At 45.9% G+C, this 27379-nt stretch overlaps 1 protein-coding gene across 1 annotated transcript in view; it reads right to left on the bottom strand.

The window, feature by feature from the left end:
* Positions 1-27379, bottom strand: part of LOC122365230 (protocadherin Fat 4-like) — a 165736-nt gene that overhangs the window by 61719 nt on the left and 76638 nt on the right. The window contains exons 6-7 of the mRNA XM_043336234.1: positions 24947-25072; positions 8110-8244 (exon numbers count right to left, since the gene is read on the bottom strand). Coding sequence (XP_043192169.1) covers positions 8110-8244; positions 24947-25072 — 261 coding nt within the window. The remainder of the gene's footprint in view (positions 1-8109; positions 8245-24946; positions 25073-27379) is intronic.

The following is a 27379-nucleotide window of genomic DNA, read 5'->3' as shown; positions in this document are numbered from 1 at the left end:
TGATGGCAGCAGATCATGCTACGGCGTCGCCTGCTACATCAAACAAGGAGAGAAGACATCTCTTGTCTACAGTCACAGCAAGTTAGCCCCTGACAAGAAGAGCATCCCACAAACTGAACTTCTTGCTGTACTGATGGCACTCGATTGTGTTTCAACAATCGCAACTTCACTGAACATCAAGCCAGATGATGTATTCGTATGGTGTGATGCTCAGGTGGTCTTGGAATGGCTTCACAGTGGCACCAAGACCAAGAGCAGATTCACCATCAACAGGCTGAAGACGGCCCAACAGAAGAAAAAGGACCTGGAAACGCTGTTGAACTGTGAAGTGACGTTCAGATACGTCAACACGCTGGACAACGTCGCCGACATGGTCACCAGAGGTATTTCGTACAGAGAGTTCGAAAGAAGCATGCTCACCTGGTTGTCAGGCCCGAGTTGGCTGGCCGACACAGACGCCTGGCCTCAGAACACGCTCAACTGTCTGTCCGAAGCCACCAAACGCGCGATGCAGGTCAACACAAACCTCACAGAACAGCACGATCCAGATCATACCAGTCAGCAGCTGCTGGACCCTGGTAAATATTCCAGTCTCAAGAGGCTCTACGGTGTCACTGCTCGGGTCTACCACTTCATCAACAAGCTCAAAGGCAGACAGGTAGACTGCTACAAGCAAGCTGAGGACTACTGGATTCGCCGCATGCAGCAGAAGTCGTTCCCAGCAGAACTGCGGTTCCTGCGAGAAAAAGAAAATCAGGCGTCGAAACCGCCGCCCAAGCTCGTGAACGACCTCAATCTCTTCTTAGATGAGGGTGACATCCTGAGATGTAAAGGGAGGCTGTCACGACTCAACTACTACTCATACTCAACGCTCAATCCTGTGCTGTTAGCGAAGGAACATCAGCTCACTTCACTTCTGATCAACGATCAACACCTCAAGTGCAAGCATCTTGGCATCGGCACTACTCTCACAGCTCTACGAGAACGTGGGTTCTGGATACCAGCTGGACGACAGGTGGTGAAGCGCATACTGAAAGACTGCATCACCTGCAAGAAGCACAACAGTCTCGCATTTTCCTACCCCAAGCTGACAGACCTTCCAAAGGAGAGAGTGCGTTTCCTCAAGCCTTATCACGATACAGCGATTGATTACACTGGACATATTTTTGTCAAAGATGACAATGGAGAGATGAAAAAAGTGTACATCGTCCTCTACACCGACCTGGCCATCAGGTCGGTGCACCTGGATGTAGTACCGGACCTGACGGTGAAGTCATTCATCCAGTCATTTTCTCGCTTCTGCAGCATATATCGTGTTCCCCACACACTCTACACAGACAACGCTAGTTACTTCATCGCAGCTCAGAGGCTGATGGAAAACTTCTTTCTATCAGACGACTTCAGAGAACATCTGGCAAGACTCAACATCATCCACAAGACCATTCCAGCCTACGCAAGCTGGGTGGGTGGCGTTTACGAGCGCCAAGTCAAAACAATCAAACAGTGTCTGCACAAAACAGTAGGTCGTGCAAAACTGACATACTACGAGCTCATCACTCACCTTGCCGCGATTCAAGATATCGTGAACGGGAGACCAATCACATACGTCAACAGTCAACTGGAAGAGATCGAGCCTCTGACTCCCAACAAAATCCTGAAGGTGCACTCCAACCCACGTCTGCGGCTGATCTGCGAAGACGACCGCGACGACCCACTCTGGACTTCAACTCCAGATGATGTGCATCGACAGATGAACAACACACTACAAGAGCAGCAACGGCTGCAAGATAAATACACGAAAATGTGGTACAGTGATTATCTACTGAGTCTGAGAGAAACTTCACGTGACGTGTTCCAGTCCGAGTGGATTGACAAGATATCGGTGGGAGACATTGTTCTGATCGACACGAGGGACCGGCCCAGAGTCTACTGGCAGATGGGACGTGTTCTACAACTCATTCACAGCAACGATGGTCGCGTCCGACAGGTCATCCTGAAGACTGCAAAAGGACAAGGTCGGTATGCCACGCGGTTGTTGTACCCGCTCGAAGTGCGGGCTGTTCACGCTGGGACATCCGCGGATGGGTGTAACAGTCGAGTGGACGGAAACAGTCTCAGGACAGAACCACCAGCTGACATCTCGCGCCCGAACGTTCGCCCTGCAAGACGAGCGGCAAGTGGACAGAGGCAACTGGTTCAGGATCTGATCCGGTCAGGTTCTTTGTAGAACCTGCAATCAAGCGCACTAACAAGTGTACCACATCATCATCATCATCATTGTTCACATCATACTTCAATCACACCACTTAACAACAACCAACTCATGACAGAAGAAAACACATGACATGCTTGACTCCTCTGTCAAGCATCTCGCCTGGGGAGTGTGAGAATTATTCACCGTCTTCCACTCCTCACATCCCTTCCATGCATATTTCCTAACCTTGATTCCTCACCAGCGCCACCTATGCCAAATTTGCCAATTTAGTCTCGCTTGGTAACCGCTAGATGGCAGGAAGTGTGGCTCTAACCGCATCGGTCATAGAAGTGCGTGTCGACTTGACCATGAAAATCGTTGTCACGTGACTGGCACGATGCCAAAATCAGCTGTTTGTTCAGCTGTTCAAACGAGCTGCGCGGCAGGGTGCGGCACTGAAAAAGTGGCAGATACATACTGGAATCACGGGCGGGGACAGTCTGGAAGCCTCGTGGTTGTTAAACGCTGTGTGACACACAAGAACCAGCAAACTCAAATAGTGACGATACAGATATCAACCCGATCAAGAAGCCATACGAAAGGTTTACTTTGAGCGTAAAGCCACTGAGTTTTACAAGGATTTGGACACGAGGGCAAGGATTACTGAGTTCTGTACAAACATTCAAGAAGCGCATACCAAGGTAAGCGAGACTAATCAAATTGGCTATCACTGTGGCATAATAATTTCCATTCATCCAAAAATCCTTACAACAGAGCGCACAGTAAACACACTGAAACAGAGCACAGTAAACACACTGAAACAGAGCACAGTAAACACACTGAAACAGAGCGCTGTAAACACACTGAAACGGAGCACAGTAAACACACTGAAACAGGGCACAGTAAGCACACTGAAACAGAGCGCACAGTAAACACACTTAAACAGAGCACAGTAAACACACTGAAACAGAGCACAGTAAACACACTGAAACAGAGCACAGTTAACACACTGAAACAGAGCGCTGTAAACACACTGAAACGGAGCACAGTAAACACACTGAAACAGGGCACAGTAAGCACACTGAAACAGAGCGCACAGTAAACACACTGAAACAGAGCACAGTAAACACACTGAAACAGAGCACAGCAAACACACTGAAACCGAGCACAGTAAACACACTGAAACAGAGCACAGTAAACACACTGAAACAGCACAGTAAACACACTAAAACAGAGCACAGTAAGCACACTGAAACAGAGCGCACAGTAAACACACTGAAACAGAGCGCTGTAAACACACTGAAACGGAGCACAGTAAACACACTGAAACAGAGCTAAGTAAACACACTGAAACAGAGCACAGTAAACACACTGAAACAGAGCACAATAAACACACTGAAACAGAGCACAGTAAGCACACTGAAACAGAGCACAGTAAACACACCGAAACAGAGCACAGTAAACACACTGAAACAGCACAGTAAACACACTGAAACAGAGCACAGTGAACACACTGAAACAGAGCACAGTAAGCACACTGAAACAGAACACAGTAAACACACTGAAACAGAGCGCAGTAAACACACTGAAACAGAGCACAGTAAACACACTGAAACAGAGCAGAGCAAACACACTGAAACAGAGCACAGTAAACACACCGAAACAGAGCACAGTAAACACACCGAAACAGAGCACAGTAAACACACTGAAACAGAACACAGTGAACACACTGAAGCAGAGCACAGTCAACACACTGAAACAGAGCACAGTAAACACACTGAAACAGCACAGTAAACACACTGAAACAGAGCACAGTGAACACACTGAAACAGAGCACAGTAAGCACACTGAAACAGAACACAGTAAACACACTGAAACAGAGCGCAGTAAACACACTGAAACAGAGCACAGTAAACACACTGAAACAGAGCACAGCAAACACACTGAAACAGAGCACAGTAAACACACCGAAACAGAGCACACTAAACACACCGAAACAGAGCACAGTAAACACACTGAAACAGAACACAGTGAACACACTGAAGCAGAGCACAGTCAACACACTGAAACAGAGCACAGTAAACACACCGAAACAGAGCACAGTAAACACACCTAAACAGAGCTTAGTAAACACACTGAAATAGAGCACAGTAAACACACTGAAACAGAGCACAGAAAACACACTGAAACAGAGCACAGTAAACACACTGAAACAGAGCACAGTAAACACACTGAAACAGAGCACAGTAAACACACTGAAACAGAGCACAGTAAACACACTGAAACAGCACAGTAAACACACTGAAACAGGGCACAGTAAACACACTGAAACAGCACAGTAAACACACTGAAACAGAGCACAGTGAACACACTGAAACAGAGCACAGTAAACACACTGAAACAGAGCACAGTAAACACACTGAAACAGAGCACAGTAAACACACTGAAACAGAGCACAGTAAACACACCGAAACAGAGCTCAGTAAACACACTGAAACAGAGCACAGAAAACACACTGAAACAGAGCACAGTAAACACACTGAAACAAAGCACAGTAAACACACTGAAACAGAGCACAGTAAACACACTGAAACAGAGCACAGTAAACACACCTAAACAGAGCTTAGTAAACACACTGAAATAGAGCACAGTAAACACACTGAAACAGAGCACAGAAAACACACTGAAACAGAGCACAGTAAACACACTGAAACAGAGCACAGTAAACACACTGAAACAGAGCACAGTAAACACACTGAAACAGAGCACAGTAAACACACTGAAACAGCACACTAAACACACTGAAACAGGGCACAGTAAACACACTGAAACAGCACAGTAAACACACTGAAACAGAGCGCTGTAAACACACTGAAACGGAGCACAGTAAACACACTGAAACAGAGCTCAGTAAACACACCTAAACAGAGCTTAGTAAACACACTGAAATAGAGCACAGCAAACACACTGAAACAGAGCACAGTAAACACACCGAAACAGAGCACAGTAAACACACCGAAACAGAGCACAGTAAACACACTGAAACAGAACACAGTGAACACACTGAAGCAGAGCACAGTCAACACACTGAAACAGAGCACAGTAAACACACCGAAACAGAGCACAGTAAACACACCTAAACAGAGCTTAGTAAACACACTGAAATAGAGCACAGTAAACACACTGAAACAGAGCACAGAAAACACACTGAAACAGAGCACAGTAAACACACTGAAACAGAGCACAGTAAACACACTGAAACAGAGCACAGTAAACACACTGAAACAGGGCACAGTAAACACACTGAAACAGCACAGTAAACACAACTGAAACAGAGCACAGTGAACACACTGAAACAGAGCACAGTGAACACACTGAAACAGAGCACAGTAAACACACTGAAACAGAGCACAGTAAACACACTGAAACAGAGCACAGTAAACACACAGAAACAGCACAGTAAACACACTGAAACAGAGCACAGTAAACACACTGAAACAGAGCACAGTAAACACACTGAAACAGAGCACAGTAAACACACTGAAACAGAGCACAGTAAACACACTGAAACAGAGCACAGTTAACACACTGAAACAGAGCGCAGTAAACACACTGAAACAGAGCACAGTAAACACACTGAAACAGAGCACAGTAAATACACTGAAACAGAGCATAGTAAACGGCAAACAGCTGAAGCTAACTACTCAGTGCTCAGTCACCCCAGAACAGAACGCAATAGCACTGGCCATTTTGTAAAATAAAACCCAAGAGCTGCTCAATGACAACACGTGCACCTAGTTAATTCCGTACTCCAATCAATGAGCTTCACTGCATGACAACAGATACGGGACGGTCAGCCAGTGTCTGACCGACCGTCCAGTATCTGACCGTCCAGTATCTGACCGCCCAGTATCTGACCGTCCAATATCTGACCGTCCAATATCTGACCGTCCGCCCACCAGTCCAGTATATGACCGTTCAGTATCTGACCGTCCAGTATCTGACCGTCCGCGACCACCAGTCCAGTATCTGACCGTTCAGTATCTGACCGTGCGCGACCACCAGTCCAGTATCAGACCGTCCAGTATCTGACCGTCCGCGACCACCAGTCCAGTATTTGACGGTCCGCCCACCAGTCCAGTATCTGACCGTCCAGTATCTGACCGTCCAGTATCTGACCGTCCAGTATCTGACCGTCCGCGACCACCAGTCCAGTATCTGACCGTTCAGTATCTGACCGTCCAGTATCTGACCGTCCAGTATCTGACCGTCCGCGACCACCAGTCCAGTATCTGACGGTCCGCCCACCAGTCCAGTATCTGACCGTCCAGTATCTGACCGTCCAGTATCTGACCGTTCAGTATCTGACCGTCCAGTAACTGACCGTCCAGTAACTGACCGTCCAGTATCTGACCGTCCGCGACCACCAGTCCAGTATCTGACCGTCCAGTATCTGACCGTCCGCCCACCAGTCCAGTATCTGACCGTCCAGTATCTGACCGTCCAGTATCTAACCGTCCAGTATATGACCGTCCAGTATCTGACCGTCCAGTATCTGACCGTCCGCCCACCAGTCCAGTATCTGACCGTCCGCCCATCAGTCCAGTATCTGACCGTCCGGTATCTGACCGTCCGCGCCCACCAGTCCGTGTCACGGTCACAGTCTATGTCACGGTCTGTGTAATGGTCTATGCCACGGTTAAGGTCACGGTTAAGGTCATGGTCTATGTCATAGTTTAGGTCACGGTCTATGTCATGGTGTATATCACGGTCTGGGTCACGGTCTGTGTCCTAGTCTGGGTCATAGTCTGTGCAATGGTCCGGGTCACGGTCTTGGCTACTGTCTGGGCCACCCTATATTTGTATTAACTCCATTTCAAATAAGTTTCTCCCAAGACTATCAAAACCAGGTACAGTCGGTCGGTCCAGCTCCAGGTAAAGGGCTCCCGATGAAAAAGCGGTGACAATAATTAGTAGGCGCTACTCAGAGGGCCCAACAATATCCCGCGCCGGGCCGTTGCTCTGAGATTCCGCGCCGGGCCGGGGTGTGTGTCTGAACCCCCCCCCCTTCTAACTCGGCTCCTGGGCCACGTAACGACACGCGGTAAGCGGCAATCGAAAGAACGTCCAAAATAAGGAGGAAAACACTTCAAACATTTTTTGGGTCAGGCCAAAAGTTAGGTCACCAGAGGTCACCAAAGGTAAAATGCTGACTATTTCAACATTCTGGAAACTGTCAACGGCTATCTCGGGAACTGATCTTAGGTCACCGATATCCAAATTCCGAGATATAAATTTTATAGATATTAGATACTTTTGCTCTAATTAATCGCTGAAAGTTCCAAGTCAATCGATCAATCGGTGTAGCTATGACGAGCATTCTTATTTTTTTTCTGAGGTGAGGTCACTTGGCGTGACCTGGTGACCTGACCTAAGGCGACCTGGGTCTGAAATTTTCCCAACATGTGTGGAAAAGATGCACGAACAGGTGTACCAAAAACGGCGGCGCTCCGCGCCGCCGTTTTTTGAGATATCTGCGAAAAACCACAAGGAGGGGGGGGGGGGTTCAAACACCCCCCGGCCCGGCGCGGGATATCAGGCTGCCATAGTAACGGAGGAAAGCTGGCGTGAGGGACTATCTAACAATTCGTTTTTCAATGCAATACTTTATCTAAAAGCAATAAAATGTATTTGATCGGAAGTAGAATGAGTCGTACTTTTCATGCATGGCTCATGCTGATTGCTCGGTAAAGGATCAAAAACTATGTTTTTGTCGTTTTGAATGGTGACGGTTGCTGAAAGTACTAACACAAGTGTCTCAACTTTTCGTAATACAAATGCCGGGTAGGGGGGCACCCCTCCCCTGGTTTCAATTGCAATAAATATGGGAAAAAAAAACATTGTATAGGGCCCACCTTGTTCGTGTTTTCGTCCACACTGCTGGCCATTGGCGGCTGCAGCCAGCGAGGTGGGCTGTCTCCCACGTCCTGGACGTTGACGAAGACGGTGACGGAGGAGCTGAACGTGGTTCCCCGGACATCGGGGGTGTCCTGTCGAACAAAAGGACACACGTGACATACAGTGCGCACTGTCGCACTACCGGGTGTCCTGTCACACAGAGGGACACACGTGACATAGGGGAGAGTGGGGTGGGTTGTATCAGTTTTTACTCCGAGGCCCATAACCTCGTAAATATCCGTGATAAACTCATTATTTCCATACTATCTCCTTCCTCGATTCTTCTGCTTTTTTGTCCAAAGTAACTTTTCCGCTACCTCTACCAGTTTTTCTTCTACGGTCTGCCGAACAGAACAATGTTTTTGATACAACTTGCCCCATGGCTTGGGTGAGTTGTATCACATGGTGGGGTAATTTGTATCACTAGGCATTTCACGTTTCAGGGAGTGTGCTTGCTACTGGTTTTGAACATAACAACAACATTAAATGGGGTTAATACAATGTATATGCTCAAAGGCTTCACTTTTATTAGACCAAACTTAGGTCAATGCAATCCGAACGAAACATCGAAACGAACGAAACATCAACAGACTAGATGCAAAAGTGGCCCGTTAAGAGCAAAGCAGCCAACACATTGTGCCGAAATGGAACGAGTATTGACTAGCTGCCTACAAACGCGAGACAGGGCTTAGCTTTCGCGATCAAAAGCAACATGCCCATACATACATACATGTTACAACATACCCCACCCGGCTCTGATACAACATATACCTCGCCGCCATCTTGGAAAAAACATCCTCGTGCTCAAAAACAGCGGACAGCTGGAGAAATCCATTTTCACTCACGCAGCCTTAGAACCTACCCTCACCACCGCTACGGAGATCTTTCAAATTCGTGCACATCTAAATGCCCAAAACACACATTTTCCTGCAACTCATTTTTTTTAGAATGACATTAAAAAAACATAAAATCGGCTCTCACCTCGAGACGCGTCCACCCAGCCACACGACAGAACAGGGAAAGATGGCGCCCGGAAAACCTTGTCGGCTGGTCGTGTCACGAGCGCCATCTATTGGATAAGTTTGGCACAATTCGCCCTGATACAACTTGGACATGATACAACTCTCCCCGCTCTCCCCTACAGTGGCGCACTGTCACACAACCGGGCGTCCTGTCACACAGAGGGACACACGTGACATAAAGTGGCGCACTGTCACACAACCGGGTGTCCTGTCACACAGAGGGACACACGTGACATAAAGTGGCGCACTGTCACACAACCGGGTGTCCTGTCACACAGAGGGACACACGTGACATAAAGTGTTCACGTGACGTAAAGTTCACACGTGACGCGCCGCTCAAGCGAGTTGGCGCGTCGTAGGCCTGGCCGGTGACAGGGGCGCTGCCCCGTGGCACGTGAGACGCGAGGCGGCGCGGGCGGGGGTGGCGGTCCGTCCAGAGCTCCGGGGAGTTATCCCACAGCTCTCCCCGGACGGGGCGGACCAACAGATCTCCCCGGGGTCGGGGCGGACATAGCTAATGGTGCCGTCTCGGCCTGGCCGGACGGGCCGCACATACAACTGTGGATACGCCAGACAGTTGTGATTCAAAAGTGTCCTGTTTTATATTGTTGTGTTGGGCCATTGTTATGTAAATAAACATTTTTTGAGGAAGAAAAAAAGTTCACCGAGTTGTACAACATTTAGTTCGGGTTTTTTGAGGTCACTGACCTGAGGTCAGTTAGAGGTCATAGCCTCGTAATGTTAAGCCTACGGGAAAATACTAAATTCGGAAAATACTGGAGATATCCACTTCTTTCTATCACTATTGTGCTTTGAAACCACAGTACGTAACAGCAGGACACTTGGTGCTTCTTTGTTTGGTGTACTTATCCATGGGTCAGGTCAAATGAGGTCAACTGAGGTCACATGACGTTTTTACCAATAACTTGGGACATAATGACGCTAGAGCTTAAAAATTGGTGTCATTATGTTCCTGGGGATCAGCTGAATCGAATGATATGCGATATGCTGCAATTTGGTTAATTTGAACTTAATTAATTATTTATAGTTTACTTAAAATAAAGAAAAACTATAAGTACATTTAAGCAAGCTAAAAAGTACGTCATCCGACGCGCCTTGACGTGATGAGTTCACTAATGCTTTTATTTTTGCTCTATCTTAATTAGATCAAAAGTTATAAGCGAAAAACTTTTGACCTGTTTTTAGCGAAATTTTTACATTTATATCCCCCAAAAAACCTAGATATTGACCTAGAGAAACCAAATTTGCACAGGGGCGAGAACTCCAGGGGGCCCACCTACCTACCAAATTTGGTGTTTTTAGGTGCCATAAGAGTCAATCGCGAGGGGGGTCGCATCGACGCCCCCTGCCAGGGCGTGTTATGAAAAATGCCCTGCCAGGGCGAAGGTTAACCTTCGCCGGCCGAGGGGGGGGGGTCGGGTGCCGCCCGAAAAGAACCCATAGGGTTTTTTCGCGATAGCTTCAAACACGCTGGCGATAGAGAGAGCATACCTGACATTTGATCCAAGCCGCATCTTTTCACACCAAACGCATTTTTGGGTCAGGTCAGGTCACTGACCTATGACGTCATAAGTGAACCTCTGCACGGTCTTCAGATGTCGCAACTTCGCAACGCCCTCACTGCCAGAGGAGATGTCACAGGGAAATGAAACTTGCAGGATCTAGTATCCATTATGAGTCTCACAACTTGTAGATCTCGGATTTTTCCTAAAGGTCATATGAGGTCAGGTCATTTTCGTGATCTCACCATTAAAAGTCAATGGGGAAAAATGAAAACTGCTATTCCGGCGCCGGGAACGATCTCCAACTATCTCAAGCACACAGAATCGTGATTTGATGCACTCCTTGCAAGTTTAGATGCGTCACTTTTGCAATTTTGACCTTCCGTGACGTCATTTATGACGTCATCAAGGTCATATTAGTTTTTCGTCAATAACTCCCGATCAAATTGAGCTAGCGAGTCGAAAAAGCCACCAATGGACTCAGGAAGACCTGCCGAATCGAATGATATGCAACATGACCTCTTTCGACCAACTTCGTGACCTGGGGGTGCTGACCTGACCTTGACCTGAGGTCAACACCCAAAGTTGACCTGACCCAAACAAAAAGTATATCATTCGACGCGCCTGAGCGAGGCGAACACGATGCTGCCAAAATCGCGGCTCTGCGGCCGTTTTTTGCGAAGTTATTCACCAAAAACTGAACCGTACCCTGGGCCACTTGACCTGACCTCAGAGGTCACCGGTTAACACGCGCAGTGGAAGGGGGGGGCGGATTTCGCCCACCCCTCCTGTTTTTCGCCAATAACTCGCGTCGCAAACATAATATTAATGTGAAATTTCGGCTACCTGCCCAGAATTGAATTGCGGATCTTCTCGTGCAAGAAATAAGAAAATCGGTTCTCAACTTTTCTAGTAATAGCGGTCTAAAGTCAAACATCCTGCCGCCGCGGCGGCGCGGCGGCGCGGCGGCCGGCGCTAGCCGTTACGCGCCGCCTGAATTGTAGACTGTGCCGGGGCGGGACGGTTCCTTCTTTACATCGCGCTCCTTACCGCTGATTATATCAGATTCGCGTCAAATTCGGTGAGAAGACTGAGAAATGTACAGGCAATCATATGGTCAAAGAATTTTGAAAATCGGCCGGTAATAATTTGAGTTATGAGTGTGTAAACACAAAATTGTGATTGCCGCGTTTCCCGCGTCGGCCGATCCCGCTTCAGCTGGCGACATCTTACACTTAGCAGGCTTCTAACTGCCATATTTATTGTTGGATTATCTAGAAATTCACCATACATACTCACAAATGTTTGTTCTTTCGTATAGTGAAAGAAAAAAAGAAAATCGGCCGGTAATTTTTTGAGTTATCGGCGTGTAAACGCAAAAAAGTCGCTAATATGGCAGATTTGACCACATTTGACCTCATTTGACCTTGAAGATATTGACCTAGGGTCATGAAATTCACACACAACAGAGTTCCCCATGGCCCCCACCTACCCTCCAAATTTCGTCTTTCTAGCTCCAGTGGGAGCTGAGATCTTACATCCGCCCCCCCCCCCTTCCACTGGGCGTAGTACTCGCAACCCTTCCACTGCGCGTGTTAACCTAGGACCTTAACCCGCGCGGGGCTGGGGGGGTAAATTTTACCCCCCCCCCCCTCGCGAATTTTTGCAATATCTCAAAAACGGCGGCGCAAACTTTCAGTACCTTTTCTTACATCAATTTGACACGTTCCCTGAAAATTTGAGCGAAATCCGTCGGAAAATTTTTGAGAAATTGACGTTTTAGTGACGTCATGTTCGCCATTTTTGCCTCAAAAACGGCAAAAGTTCAAACGCCGCTAACATCTTCATTTTTAAAGGAATCAAGACGTAATAAAAAAACGATATACGTAATTTTACTTTGGCTATCAAATGGCTATCTCGGTTTTTTGAAAATTTTGGATTTTGGCCCAATTTTTTTTTCAAAAAACTGACTTTTTTGGGGAAAATAGCTATAAAATCCAAAATTTTGAGTGTATCGAAAAAACCGGAATATATGTCAGAGAAGTGGTCTATGTGCACCTACATACCAAGCTTTAGAAGAATCGGTTCAAAAATGTGGGAGTTATTCAAAATTGTATGACGTCACGACACACAACAATTTTGAAAAATGACTTTTTTTGGAAGTTCTAAACCTCGTACGGAAACAAAAGTAGTACCATTCGATTTGCCGTGAAAAACTGCATCAGATAGACACCTTTTTAAGCCTTAACAACCAACTTCAAAATTTGACCTCACTTGACCTGACCTTGACCTGACCTCGACCTGAAATTCATCCAAAGGTGGTCCATATCACTTATTGAGTGTGCCTATTGAATTCTATGAGTAAAATGACCCATAAAACATGTGTCGCACATGCCCTTTTCTATATTTTGTTTTTGGTGACCTGACCTGACCTGACCTGACCTTGACCTTGACCTCTGAATGATATTGTATGCAACGAATATTGTCTTGGTAGCCTAAGAACACGTTTTGGGCGATCAGTCTCAGTCCATGACTCCATTCTTCGGCAACTACGGTGCAAGGCCGATACTGTAGGAACTTGCAATTTGTACCCTTGACCTGACCTTGACCTTGACCCCAAACTTAAAATTAAGTACATGTTTTTAGTTGTTCGTGATGAGATCTTTCGATTGGCGTTTGAATTTTCCAAATCGGACCATTAGTTCGGGAGATAACAGGGGGGGGGGTAAAATTTACCCCCCCCCCCAGCCCCGCGCGTTCGGCTGGAGACCCCAGCCCCGCGCGGGTTAAACTCGGGTACCAGTCTCTGCGTCTCGTAACGGCGCACACGCTCGTTTTTTCCGCGACGCGCTAGCTCCACCAGGGGCGAAACGGCGAGAGGGGTCGTACCCGCCCCCCCCCCCCCTCGGCCGGCGCGTATGTAGAAAACCAATAGGGTCCGGCGAGGGTTAACCTTTGCCCCAGTGGGGGGGGGGGCATATGTTACTACCCTGTCGCGTTTTTTTTTTTTGCGCGTGAATAAAAAACCACGGCGCGTAGCGCCGCGCCGCTTGGAGTTGCTTTTTGTACATCAATGTTGGACAATGTGTGAAATTTTTGACCCCAGGTCATGTCAGGTCAGGTCACCAGGTCAAGGTAACTGACCAAGCCTAAAAAAGTTTGCAATCATGTCCAGTCTGCAGTGTTTGTCAGAGAGGTTTTTAACTTGGTGGATTGCATGATGTTATGGGCGCCTACAATTTGCAAATCTCGCATTTTTTATATCCATGACCTAAGGTCAGGTCAGTGGCGTGACCTTTCCATTATAAGTCAATGGAGAAAAACGAAAATGCCTCTAGATCCGTGTGTACACATAGAAACAGTCCAACTATTTCAGAATCACAATGATTTGGACCACCCGTGACGATCAAGGTGTCTTTTTTGCTGATAGCCTCTAGAAAGGTCATCCGAGGTCATTCGAGGCTACAAACATATTTTTGCCAATAACTCTCAATTGGAAAAAGATAGAACGCTGGGGATGGCCTCATTGTGTTTGTCTTGCCGAGACGCATCGCCTGATATTCAACATGACCTTTTCCGGTCAGGTCATGACCTTGACCTGAGGTCAAATTTTCTAGTTGACCTTTCAAGGTCAAATTATAATTCATTCGACGCGTCTTGGCGAGAGGAACACGATTCTGGCAACAAAAAAATCGTGGTTTTTTATGTAAAAAGTTATTGTCGAAAAACACATTTCGTAAAAACAGCTAATTTTGGAGTTTTTGCCCTCTGGAGTCTAAACTGTTAACCTGAGGTCATTTTTTATGATGGCCTTATCAAAAGAGTTCAAAAGCTATCGATTGCATTTCCAAGCGTTTTTCTAGCTATCATAGTTCCTGAGATAATGGCATGTTTTCTGAAAAATATAATGACTATTCGCAAATTTTGACCTTTGATGACCTCTGGTGACCCCAATATTGCTCTAAGATGAAAAATAACTTAAATACTTTCAAACATACGCAGCTATCGATTGCTTTTTACCGCGTCTTTCTAGCCCTCTTAGTTTTTGAGTTAGAGGTGGGTAATAACATATGTATGCCCCCCCCCCCCCCCCCCCACTAGGGCGAAGTTGGCTGAGACCGCCACTGGGGCGCGGGTTAAGTCACGTCACCAGATCACGCCGAGTGACCTCACCTCAGAAAAAAAAGAATGCTCGTCATAGCTACACCGATTGATCGATTGGCTTGAAACTTTCAGCGATTGATAGAGCAACATTATCTATAAAATGTATATCCCGGAATTTGATATCGTTGGCAAAAGGCCAGATCAATTTTGCGGCCTCTCCATTATAAGTCAATAGGAGAAAATTGAAAAGCGTCTGTTTTGCACGAACGCTATTCTAGACATTCTGAAATATCGAGATGTAGGTAAGATTGGCACACTGAACCGGAAAATGGCAACTGTGACCCCTGGTTATGTCCCCGAGGTCATATCAGGTCACGAACATAATCTAACCCGCGCCCCGCAGGGGTATCGGCGGACCCTACGTCCGTAGGGGAGGGGCCGTTTCGGCCCCCTATGATCTCGGAAATTTACCGGCCGATTTCAAAATTCAAACAGTGTTCGATAGCCCCACCGGGGAACTACCTTGTGACCAAATTTCATTGACCTAGGTCAAACCGATAACGTCACAGGTCAGGTCAATTATCGGATTTTAACCGTTCACAGGCATTTCAAGAAATGTGTTGTGAACTCGAGTAAATTGGTAATTTATTGAAAACCATCGATGGTACATTGTTCGTCAAACACATACTTTGCTATATGAGGTCACTGATACCAGGTCAGGTCACAGCGAGGTCAGGTCACCGGGGGTCACAATATGAAAGTGTCGTGTGATACATGTTTTATGGTCCATTTTACATGAAAAATGCGATTATGTGGGTTAGGAAGTCTTTGGTGCCAGCCTAGGTCACGTTTTGGTGAAGGACAGAAAGGTTAGGTTAAATTAGATCAAATTTCAAAGTTGATATTTTTGCATAAAATGGGTATCGATTCAGCTCGTCACGATGCAGCTCGTCACGGGGAGTCTAATGGTGGTCTTTGTTTTACTCTACGATGTCTAGAATTGCCAAAAATTGAGTTTGAAAATTTGACGTCATCATTTTTGAACAGTTTTTTCGCTATAACTTAGCCAAAAAACGAGGTATTGATCTGAAATTTGGTGTGGATAGAAGACGGTAGTTACTATCACATATATTCCGGTTTTTACGAAACTCAAAAAACTTTTAGAATTTGTTGGCAAATATATCCAAAAAATGCTTTTTTATTTTTGGGGGTCAAAACTCGAAAATTTCTAAAATCCGAGATAGCAGTTTTGTAGCCCTGTCAATTCTACACCTTTTATATTTGACCATTTTTCTGTATCTTTAAAGCTGTAGGCATGACAGGTATTCTCGCGAAGGTCTTTTTTCGGTCGAAAATGCGGAACATGACGTCATTCTGACGTCATTTGTGGCCAACCTATCATAGCCTCTGGAAATTTTTTGGTCATAATGTGTAAAATTGATGCCCGGAGGGGTCTTGAAAGTTTGGTGGCGATATCTCCAGCCGTTCAGGATATATCGGCGGAAAAGGACAGGGAGGCTACGGGGCGCGGGTCTAACAGTTTTTCGCTAATAACTTCTGACAGAGGCGTGTTAGAGCGCTGAAAGCGCCTTAGACGTGTTCGGCTCGACGTTGCGGATCGACTGATATGCAACATGACCTTTTCCGGTCAGGTCATGACCTTGATCTGAGGTCAACTTTCCAAGTTGACCTTTCAAGGTCAAATTATAGTTCATTCGACGCGTCTCGACGAGAGGAACACGATGCTGGCTAAAGTAATTCCATGGCTCTTTTGAGTCGAAAGCTATTGCCGAAAATCCCTTTCCGTAAAAACGGCTATTTTTGGAGTTTTCGCCCTCTGGAGGCTAAACCGTTGACCTGAGGTCAAATCTGAGAACGTTGTTCAGAAAGGTCTCTATAAGGGCTATCGAATGCGCTTTTCTGAGGCGCTGTAGCTCTATTGGTTCCCGAGATAGCCGTCGGCAGCTTCCAAAATGTTGAAGTAGTCAATATTTTAACTTTGGTGACCTCTGGTGACCTGACCTTTGACCTGACCCAAAAAATGGCAGAAGCGTTTTCGTCCTTAGTTTGGACGTTCTTTCGATTGCCTCTTACCGCGTGTCGCTACGTGGCCCAGGAGCCGAGTTAGAAGCGGGGTGTTCAGACACCCTCCGGCCCGGCGCGGAATCTCAGAGCACCGGCCCGGCGCGGGTTAACCCGGTGGTGGGCTTCCCGGCCACCTTCCGCGCGGTGGGGGGGGGGGCTTTTTTGCCCACCCCGTATCTCCGAAACTACTGAACGGATCCGGAAAATTTAAACGGCGTTCAATAGTCCTGTCAAACTTATCGAAAGGAACTAAAATGCATTGACCTCGGGGTCACCGATAACGTCACAGGTCAGGTCAAAGATACAATGTTTCACCGTTCACGGGGCTTCTAGGGAAAGCGCTATAACACCGAGTAAAACGCATTTTGTCGAAAATCAGCGATAGGGCGTCAGTTGTCTAGTACATATGTTGCTATTAGAGGTCACTGGTCATACCAGGTCAGGTCACAGGTCAGATCACCAAAGGTCACCAAGGGTCACCACATGAACCCAACTTTACTAAGGTTGTGCGATGCATGTTTTATGGCCAGTTTTTCATTTCCAACTCAAGGGTGTTGGTTATAGACTATCAGGTACGGTTTAGGTCACTTTCTGGTGGAGGTCAGGTCAAGGTCAGGTCAAAAAAGGTCAAATTTCGAAGTTGATATTTTTGCATAAAATGGGTATTGAATCGATGCAGCTCGTCACAGGGAGTCTAATGGTGGTCTTTGTTTTGCGATATGAGGTCTAGAATTGCTACAAAATTGAATTTGAAAATTTGATGTCATCAATTTTGAAGTTTTTTCGCTATAACTTGGCCAAAAAAAGAGGTATCGATCTCAAATTGGTTATGTAGATAGCAGGTGGTAGGGACTATCACATATATTTCGGTTTTTCGAAATTCAAATTTTTTTTGGATTTTTCGGCTATTATATTCAAAAAATCTATTTTTTAATTTTTGGGATCAAAATCAAAAAAAAAATCGAAAAACCTTAATAGCAGTTTTTTAGCCCTCTTGATTCCACACCTTTTATGTTGAAACATTTTTTCTGTATCTCTAAAGCTGTAGGCCTGACAGCTCTTCCCGCGAAACTTTTTTTTCTGGTCGAAAATGGCAGAAATGAAGTCACTCTGACGTCATTAGCGGCCAACCTATGATAGCCTTTGGAAAAAAATTTGTTCATCATGTGCGCTAGCTACTCCCGGGAGGGTACTGAAAGTTTGGTGACGATCAGCGCAGCGGTTCTCGAGATATATCGAAAAAACTAAAGGGGGGGGGGGTAGAAATGCCCCCGCCCCCACCGCCTGGAAGGTCAATGGATAAAAAAGCGCATGCTTTATTGAAAGTTAACTCGAGAAAAAATAGTTGATCCTAGATGCCTAATATCAGGCACACTTTGCTGGCGAAAGGCAATTTCACGTATGTACACAGAGTGAAAAACCGGGTCTAGCCACTGCCCACTGGAAGAAAATTGCCTTTTCACAAAACCGGCCCACACCTCCCGGGTCTCCCCTACACTAATTAAGTAATCTTGATATGATTGGCCAATAACTGATTGCTGATTGGTAACCAATGTCGATGACATTCAAAGTGCATATATTATCAAGCAGTCAGTGGAAAACGGGAAGATCCGATGGGGATCGAATCCGAACCCTCCCGAACTATAGCTCGACGCTAAACCACCCCGCCACGAAGACACTGTCAAACCGTGAGCATAGTCGTTAAGTGGTGAGCGATTTAATCAGCATGACATGACCATGCCGCCTACGGCGCACCGGGCCAGTCGGCAGGGCCTCGAGAGAGGCCAGTCACGTGACCAGTTGGAGGTGGACTGTAAATGCAGGGGAGGGGTCGAGGAGAGGCCGGGAGGCGGTCACCGTCCTTTGCGATGACAATAGACGTGTGGTCAACGAAAACCGTCCTACCCGCAGACGATGTTATGAAATTTGTTAAAATTGCAAAGCGGCAAACTCATCACAACATGAGTGGCGCAAAACATTCAAGTTCTTCATTTTGTATCCCAATACGGCACGCTGTGACCGTATGTGGATTTGGAATTTGGAATTGGAATTTTGATTTGGAATTGCAATGGTAAGTGAATGTGTGGCTGCAGTTGTATTGTACCTGTGCATTAATGCAAATTATAAAAATTATTGGCTTCTTGGCTTTATAGTTATATGCTTCAATATTCTTTCTTCTCCTTTTTTAACCCGCGAGGCGGTGGGCCTCCCGGCCACCTTCCGCGCGGTGGGGGGGGGGGGCATTTTCCCCCTCCCCCGTATCTCCGAAACTACTGGACGGATCCGAAAAATTCAAACGGTGTTCGATAGCCCTGTCAAATTTGTTGAAGAAAACCAAATTTCATTGACCTAGGGGTCACCAATGACGTCACAGGTCAGGTCAAAGATAAAATGTTTCACTGTTCACGGGTCTTCTAGGGAAAGCGCTATAACACCAAGTAAAACACATTTTGTCAAAATCAGCGATAGGGAGTCAGTTGTCTAGTACCTATGTTGCTATTAGAGTTCACTGGTCATACCAGGTCAGGTCACAGGTCAGGTCACCAAGGGTCACCACATGAACCCAACTTTACTAAGGTTGTGCGATGCATGTTTTATGGCCAATTTTTCATTTCCAACTCAATTGTGTTGGTTATTAGACCATCAGGTACGGTTTAGGTCACGTTCTGGTGGAGGTCAGGTCAAGGTCAGGTCAAACAGGTAAAATTTCAAAGTTGATAGTTTTGCAGAAATGGGTATTGATTCGATGCAGCTCGTCACGGGGAGTCTAATGGTGGTCTTTGTTTTGCGCTACGAGGTCTAGAATTGCTAAAAATTGAGTTTGAAAATTTGACGTCATCAATTTTGAACAGTTTTTTTTCGCTATAACTTGGCCAAAAAAGAGGTATCGATCTCAAATTTAGTATGTAGATAGTCGGCGGTAGGGACTATCACATATATTTTTTTTCGAACTTCAAAAAACGTTTTGAATTTTTTGGCTTTTATATTTTTAAAAAATATACTTTTTGATTTTGGGGGCTCAAAATCCAAAAATTTCAAAAACCCGAGAAACGAGTTTTGTAGCCCTCTTGATTATAGCCCTCTTTATATTTGAAACATTTTTTCTGTGTCTCTAAAGCCGCCTGCTTCACAAAATGGTATCAGACAGACATACCGCTCCCGCACGTCTGGGTTCAAAGCTCGCTGTTGCCCTGCAGCTGGCGTCCCTGTCGCCCTACCTCCACCCACCCCTCCCACTGCGCCGGCCAGTAGCCCCGCGGTCAACCCCTGCCCACCTCAGACCCTCCCCCTCCTCGCCTGTCAGAGAGAGCCCCTATTTGTCGATGCAGGTGTCCCGATCATCAATGGTTACACTCTAGGGGAGAGTGGGGTAAGATGCCCAGGTTGGGAAAGACGCCCCACCCCCTCTAGCGGGGAAACAAAGAATCGAACCGGGAAATTAATGTTCTTAGCGTAAAGCGGAAGCCTGCCTTGTTAACTGCACAAAAATTTGCGAAGCTCAGTTGGGCAACGGCTGGCTGGTGATTGCATGTTTTTTATTTGCTGCTTTCAAAAAATATTTTGGCGTCAAAACATTGTAAATATCAAAGAAGGTAGATAATTTTTGCGTCCCTTGCTATGGTCGTGATACATTAACATGCGTGTACTGTGTCCCAAACAGTTTGTTTCAGGGTGTAGTTTTATGGCTAACAAATTGTGCTGATTTAATGTCACTTCGGTACCTTGGGGTAAGATGCCCCCTGTCCTGATGGGGAAAGACGCCCCCCTAAATCCGTAGGCTGTCCTTCAAGCAGCCCGTCAAATCATTTATTACATACTTGTGATGAGAGACAAAAGCCGATCTGGGACTATTGAGAGTCCAGTACGGTCAGGTGCTCCCCATGCCGGTCTCTCGGCCCACACAGCGACTTTTTGGGCGGCATCTGACTCTGAGAGCCCTCACGACGGCCTCTGTGGGCCCCATTATTGGCTCAAGTGCCCCTCACGACATCCTTTGAGGGCTCCCACGTTGGCTCCACGGGCCGCACTGGCATCTGAAGTCCCCACGATGGGCTCGAGGGCCCTCAAGTATCATGAAGACCTATAAGGGCCCCACAGTGGTCTCCGAACGCCACCACGGAGGCTTGTTTGGCCACGCTGGACTATGATGGCCCTAACGATGACCTCTGAAGCCCCTTACGACTACTTTTGAGGGCCCTTACGATGACGTTTGGTGTCTAACTGCAGGCTCGCAGGGAATTCTGATTCGTTCAGGCGATTCACGTGCCTATTTATGTCAGTTATAGTGCAGGGGGCATCTTACCCAACGCCAGGGGGCGTCTTCCCCACCCTGTGGGGTAAGATGCCCCCTTTCACTTCTTCAGGAAAATGCTTAATAGCAAAAAAAGTTATCATAGTTCAGGCACGAAAGTGTGATATTTTTGGAGAAAAATGATGTCGGCTTCCGTTGAAACTCCAAGTTTTGGCTTTCCGATCGTCATTTTCGAATGATATATGACATAGTCAAACCCTGGGCATCTTTCCCCACTCTCCCCTACTGGAGGGTCCAGCAATGTCACTTTACTACGGCGTAGTACGCACGTGCGTAGGTTTACAACTCTCTGTTCAGTGGCGGTCACAGAGATTGGACTCCGGGGTGCCCCGAATGGAGTGAGTATTCCCGTTTTCGATTATAGCGAGCACTCTGTGGCAGGTGGAACTGTGACGCGTTAGAAAAAGTTGTCCAACTGAAACACGAATCTGTGCGATACTCGCTTTTGAATATGATAGGCCTCACCATTGATGATTGGTGCTAGGTTTCGTCCGATTACAGTACCTATATCCGCACATTACTTCAGCAGTGACCTGTGCCTAGCTCTTAGTAAGTATTCAGCACGGTTTGCACTGTCTGTTGATATGCCTGATCAAAATCTGATTTTTCAAAATATCATACCCTATTTTTATTTAAACATCGAAAGAAATTCATGATATTAACACGCGCACCGACGGGGGCGGATATCCGCCCCCCCCCCCGAGGTTTTTCGCAAATAGCGGGAAAACGTAGCGCCGCGAAATTTGGTACAGGGACCTGCAGTTGCTACTGTACAGCGACCCTGAGTAAATTGTCCCAGCACCCTCACAGGGAACAACGATAAGCTGTCAGAGGGTACTCACAGGAAACCTCAGCTGCTCTTGTACAGGGACCAGCAGTCGATGTCAATGTTATCGGTTGTTACTGGACAGGACAGACGGTTAGACTTGGGGTTCGTGTACAGTAACAACTGCGGGTCCCCGTACGACTATTCCCTCATCAATTTTACACATGGTGTGCAAGTTTGAACTTGCTACCTTTTAAAGTCAGGTCACCAGGTCACTTTCAATGACCCAACCTCAAGTCACTTTTTTGCAACTTTGTCACCGTGCCAGAGCTACAGTAGATGTCGGAGGCCTTTGAAAGTCGCAGGATGTTATTAGATCATTAGTAGCTACAATTTGTATATCTCGGAATTTTGATATCGTTGACCTAAGGTTAGGTCAATTTCGCGACCTCCCCATTATAAGTCAATGGGGGAACATCAACTCCCTGTTTTTACCACTAAAACGGGTCGGAATGGCCCCATGTACCATACATGACTTCATATACGATCAACCTTCACTACCTTGAGGTCTGTTTTGCTGTTGGGCAGCTGTAAGGTTTTTGGCCAATAACTCCGTACAGGAACAAGATACAGCCGCGTGGATGGTCTCATTGTGTTCAGCTCGTCAAGACGCATCGAATGATATACATGATGACCTCGAGGTCACGTGACCTGAGGTCAACCTTAGACCTTGACCATGAGGTCAACATATATATCCTTCGATGCGGATTGACGAGAGGATCACGATAATGCCCTTAGTTTGTTCCTATCTTGACTAGTTCGAAAGTTATTCGAGAAAAACTCTCCATATCTAGCGCCGCCATTTTGACTTTTTCGACCCCTGTGACGTCATCTTTGACCTGACTTGAAAATGACCTTAGTAAAAATTGTAGATCTTGACCGTGCGTATCCGATGCCGTTTACCACTTGTCGCTATCTTGCTTCGTTCTCGAGATCTCAGGGGGGCGGCGGTCATCCGCCCCCCCGTCGCACAGTGGGGATTTTTCCGATCTAGCACCTATTTATTCGTAGAGGGCAAACCATAGGTAGAATTGTAGCCAGATTGTGCACAGATGTTGGCTGGTGTGTCCTGGTGAGAATTTTACCTGTAAATGTGCATAATCAACATAGTATAGGGGGTTCAATTGGACCCCCCGCTCAGCCGTTTGGCCCCTGATCAAGCTAGAGCTTCGCGGAAAAGTCAAGCGTGCTGCCTATGACGAAATTAGGCCGAATATATCCAATTTCAAAGTCCAAGGTCATAAGCTGACTTTCCAAGTCAGTTTAATGACCCAACTAAAGTTGGGAAATCGAGACCTCTTGAAAATTTGCAAAGTTAGGGTGTTACGGGGTATTTTGGGGTGCTGATCACGAATTTCATGTTAGTTTTGATCTCAGACGATGTCTTTATGCATTTAGGCCAGGTCGGGTCAGGTCACGTTAGATCAGTTAGTAGGCGTCCTGCCGGCCATCCATAGAAGTGTCACCTACTACTGATAGCTTCGTAACATGGAACGAAGGCACTAGAACTACTTCGTAAATATTCAAATGGCTGCTAAATTCGAAATCAGCACCAAAAACTACCCTAGAAACAAGTAAAACTCGAAAAAGTGAACCAAGGTCATCAAAAGGCCAATGACCTTGACTTGACCTTCACGTGACCTTGACTCCCACCATTATGCATGGCACCAACATCATTTCACATATTTGAACGTTTAAAACCACAAAAAGACTGGAAACCGCGGATAATGTGAGCTGGCATACGCCGAATCGCGATTCCGGCCAAACATGGTCTCGAGAAATATGCCACAGGTCAAAGGTCAGTTGGGTCAGAGTCATGAAATTTTTAGGTTAGATGTAAAATTGATGATCTCGAGGGTACCGAAAGTTTCGGCGCGATCGGCCGCTTTTTGCGCGAGTAATTTGCGGAAAACCATGGGGTTTTATCCGACCCCTTCCCCCTCCCCCTCCCCACAAGTGCGATGGTTAATAAGGTTACGGTATGTATAATTTACGCTTGTCATCCTATTCCTAATGAATGTGTCTCAGAAAATATGCATCATATAAATCACGAAGTAAAATTATTCGCCTATGTCCGGAACATACCTATATCGTGCTGTTTGCCCTAGCGCTCCTCGAGTGGGGTGTTAAGATACTCTAATGTGAATATTCCGTGTTCAGGCAAGTTTCGGCAGCCAAACTAGGCGTTGTCTTGTGCAGAAGAAAGTGGCGAATTCGATAGGATATATTTCGGAGTGGAAAAGTGTGGAGAACATTGTTGATTTCCTACATTTATTTAGAATACCATTCCTCCAATATGGTGTCTGTAAGGGTTTTTTGTAAAGGGCATTTTTGTGACCTTAGTAAGGTTGTGGCATACTTTCTGTTTGCCATTCCATTCCTAATAAAGGTGCCTTTCAGACGATATGCAACTTTAAGACCTCGCAAGATTAAAACCAACAGGACAGGACAATGAAATTGAGCTATACTTTCGGGCCTTGCTGAGCCCATTGAGTAATCACGCATGAGTGTGAACTTTGGGCGCATTTTTCCTAGTTTTGCTGTGGACATACAGATAAAACAATGCCATATATGAAAAATTCAGACATTTCTTAGCCCTACTGACACAAAAAATAAACAAAAATCCAAAAAATATTTTTTGAATTAATAGGCGCTAGATCGGAAAAATCCCCACTGTGCGTCGGTGCGAAGTTGGCACAGACCCCCGTCGGTGCGAGTGTTAAGGTATTTATTTTAAAAAGTGACTTGATCAGGCTTCACCAAATTAGGTCAAGTTTGGTCCATTCGCCAAATAGCCCATAGTAAAAAAAAAACAGCTACTGCCAAGCAAAATAGTTTATTTTTTTTAAATTGGGAACCAAGCTGTGTATCTGAATTTAAGTTGTGTATTAATGTAAAGCTGAAAAAAGAATATGCAATTACCTTGACAGTGATGGTGAGTTTGTACAGCGGTCTGGTCTCGTAGTCCAGCTGCTTCAGAAGTCTCAGCTGACAAGCCGGCTTGTTGTCCTTTGTGATCAAGGTCAGCTTGAACACGTCATCGTAACCCTGGTAAACGTGGTGCAGGCTGTCAATATCAGAACAATACAAACGTGAGGTACCCATAACGACAATGAGGTGCTAGAGGCTGATGGAACTTGCATGTTATCAATTATGATATCTCAGTAAATTAATGACGTTACAAATTGAGTATACTCGCTTCTTGTCATCCATTCCATTTCGCTAATCCAAAATAACCACCATATTTGTTTCAAATTGTTGGTTTTAGGGAGACATGTTCATTGATACATGAAATAAAATCATTATGATTTTTTTTTTTACAAAAGTACCCATTGAAAAGGCAACAGTAAAATTGGATATTCATTTCAACATCTTCACAACACATAAAATATATCATATTTGACATCATTTACCCGGGTATCCATGGTGTAAACGAGGCCCAGTGGCGGATCCAGGGGAGCGCAAAATGGGCATTTGCCCTCCCCAAAGCTAAATCGTTTGGGCAAGACTATCTTTTTGCCCCTCCCAAGGCATGCAGAGGTGAGAAAATCTAATACGGCGTCGATGCATATCTGGACGAAAAGCAGGACCCTCCGTGACGGCCATTCTGAAGAAAGGAGCTGACCGCTCGCTGCCGATGATTTAGGTCAGTGTGCTGATAATAGATCGATTTCCCTTAACCTTCCAGTCGGTGGGGGGGGGGCATTTTTTGCCCCCCCCCCCTAGTTTTTTTAAATATATCTCGAGAACCGCTGCGCCGATCGTCACCAAACTTTCAGTACCCTCCCGGGAGTAGCTAGCGCACACGGTGACCAAAAATTTTTCCAAAGGCTATGATAGGTTGGCAGCTAATGACGTCAGAGTGACGTCATTTTTGCCATTTTCGACCCAAAAAAAAGGTTTCGCGGGAAGAGCTGTCAGGCCTACAGCTTTAGAGATACATAAAAATGTTACAACTATTAAAGGTGTGGAATCAAAAGGGCTACAAAACTGCTATTTCGGTTTTTCGAATTTTTTGAATTTTGACCCCCAAAAATAAAAAATAGATTTGTTGAATATAATAGGCAAAAAATCCAAAATGTTTTTTGAATTTCGAAAAGAAACGGTATATATGTGATAGTCCCTATCGCCTTCTATCTACATACCAAATTTGAGATCGATACCTCTTTTTTGGCCAAGTTATAGCGAAAAAAACTGTTCAAAATTGATGACGTCAAATTTTCAAACTCAATTATTAGCAATTCTAGACCTCGTAGCGCAAAACAAAGACCACCATTAGACTCCCCGTGACGAGCTGCCTCGAATCGATACCCATTGTATGCAACAAAAATCAACTTTGAAATTTGACCTTTTTTGACCAGACCTTGACCTGACCTCCATCAGAAAGTGACCTAAACCGTACCTGATGGTCTAATAAACAACACCATTGAGTTGGAAAAAAAAACTGGCCATGAAACATGCATCGCATAACCTTAGTAAAGTTGGGCTCATGTGGTGACTGGTGACCCTTGGTGACCTTTGGTGACCTGACCTGTGACCTGACCTGGTATGACCAGTGACCTCTAATAGCAACATATGTACTAGACAACTGACGCCTTATCGCTGATTTTCGACAAAATGCGTTTTACTCGGTGTTATAGCGCTTTCCCTAGAAGCCCCGTGAACGGTGAAACATTTTATCTTTGACCTGACCTGTGACGTCATCGGTGACCCCGAGGTCAATGAAATTTGGTTTCCTTCGACAAATTTGACAGGGCTGTCGAACGCCGTTTGAATTTTCCGGATCCGTCCAGTAGTTTCGGAGATACGGGGGGCAAAAAATGCCCTCCCCCCACCGCGCGGAAGGTGGCTGGGAGGCCCACCGCCTGCCGGGTTAACCCGCGCATGACTGGGGTATTTTCCATAACACGAGTGAATGAGGGGGGCTCTCCAGAGCCCCCCCCCCCCTCCTATCTCCGAAACTACTGGGCCGATCGTCAAAATTCAAATAGCTCTGATAGCCCTGGAAAATTGTCGAGCGAAACCGATTTTATTTGACCTGAAGGTTACGGATGACGTCACAGATCAGGTCAAAATGAAAATTATCGGTATTTTTGCTTGTTGACAATTTAGGCTCTGGCCGCCGACTGACTAGCTCGATCAGGGTCATTTTTGGTTTACGAACTCCATGATATATGCCTAAGATACCAGAGGGTACCGAACTTTTATTTCAATTTTTTTTTTTCAGATCAAGGCCAGATCATCCTAGGTCACGAAAATTGTTCATCATGTATCGGTCACGTAGCGCATGTTTAATGGTCCATTTTGCTCGAAGATTTCGAAAATAATGTCATCTGTGTCATTTGGGGTCATTTT

This window comes from Amphibalanus amphitrite, unplaced genomic scaffold (genome assembly GCF_019059575.1).
Source record: "Amphibalanus amphitrite isolate SeventyFive unplaced genomic scaffold, NRLGWU_Aamphi_draft 000724F_arrow, whole genome shotgun sequence".
NCBI classification, from domain to species: domain Eukaryota; kingdom Metazoa; phylum Arthropoda; class Thecostraca; order Balanomorpha; family Balanidae; genus Amphibalanus; species Amphibalanus amphitrite.
The sequence above is the reverse complement of the archived record's forward strand: the minus strand, read 5'-3'. Positions and strand labels throughout refer to the sequence as shown.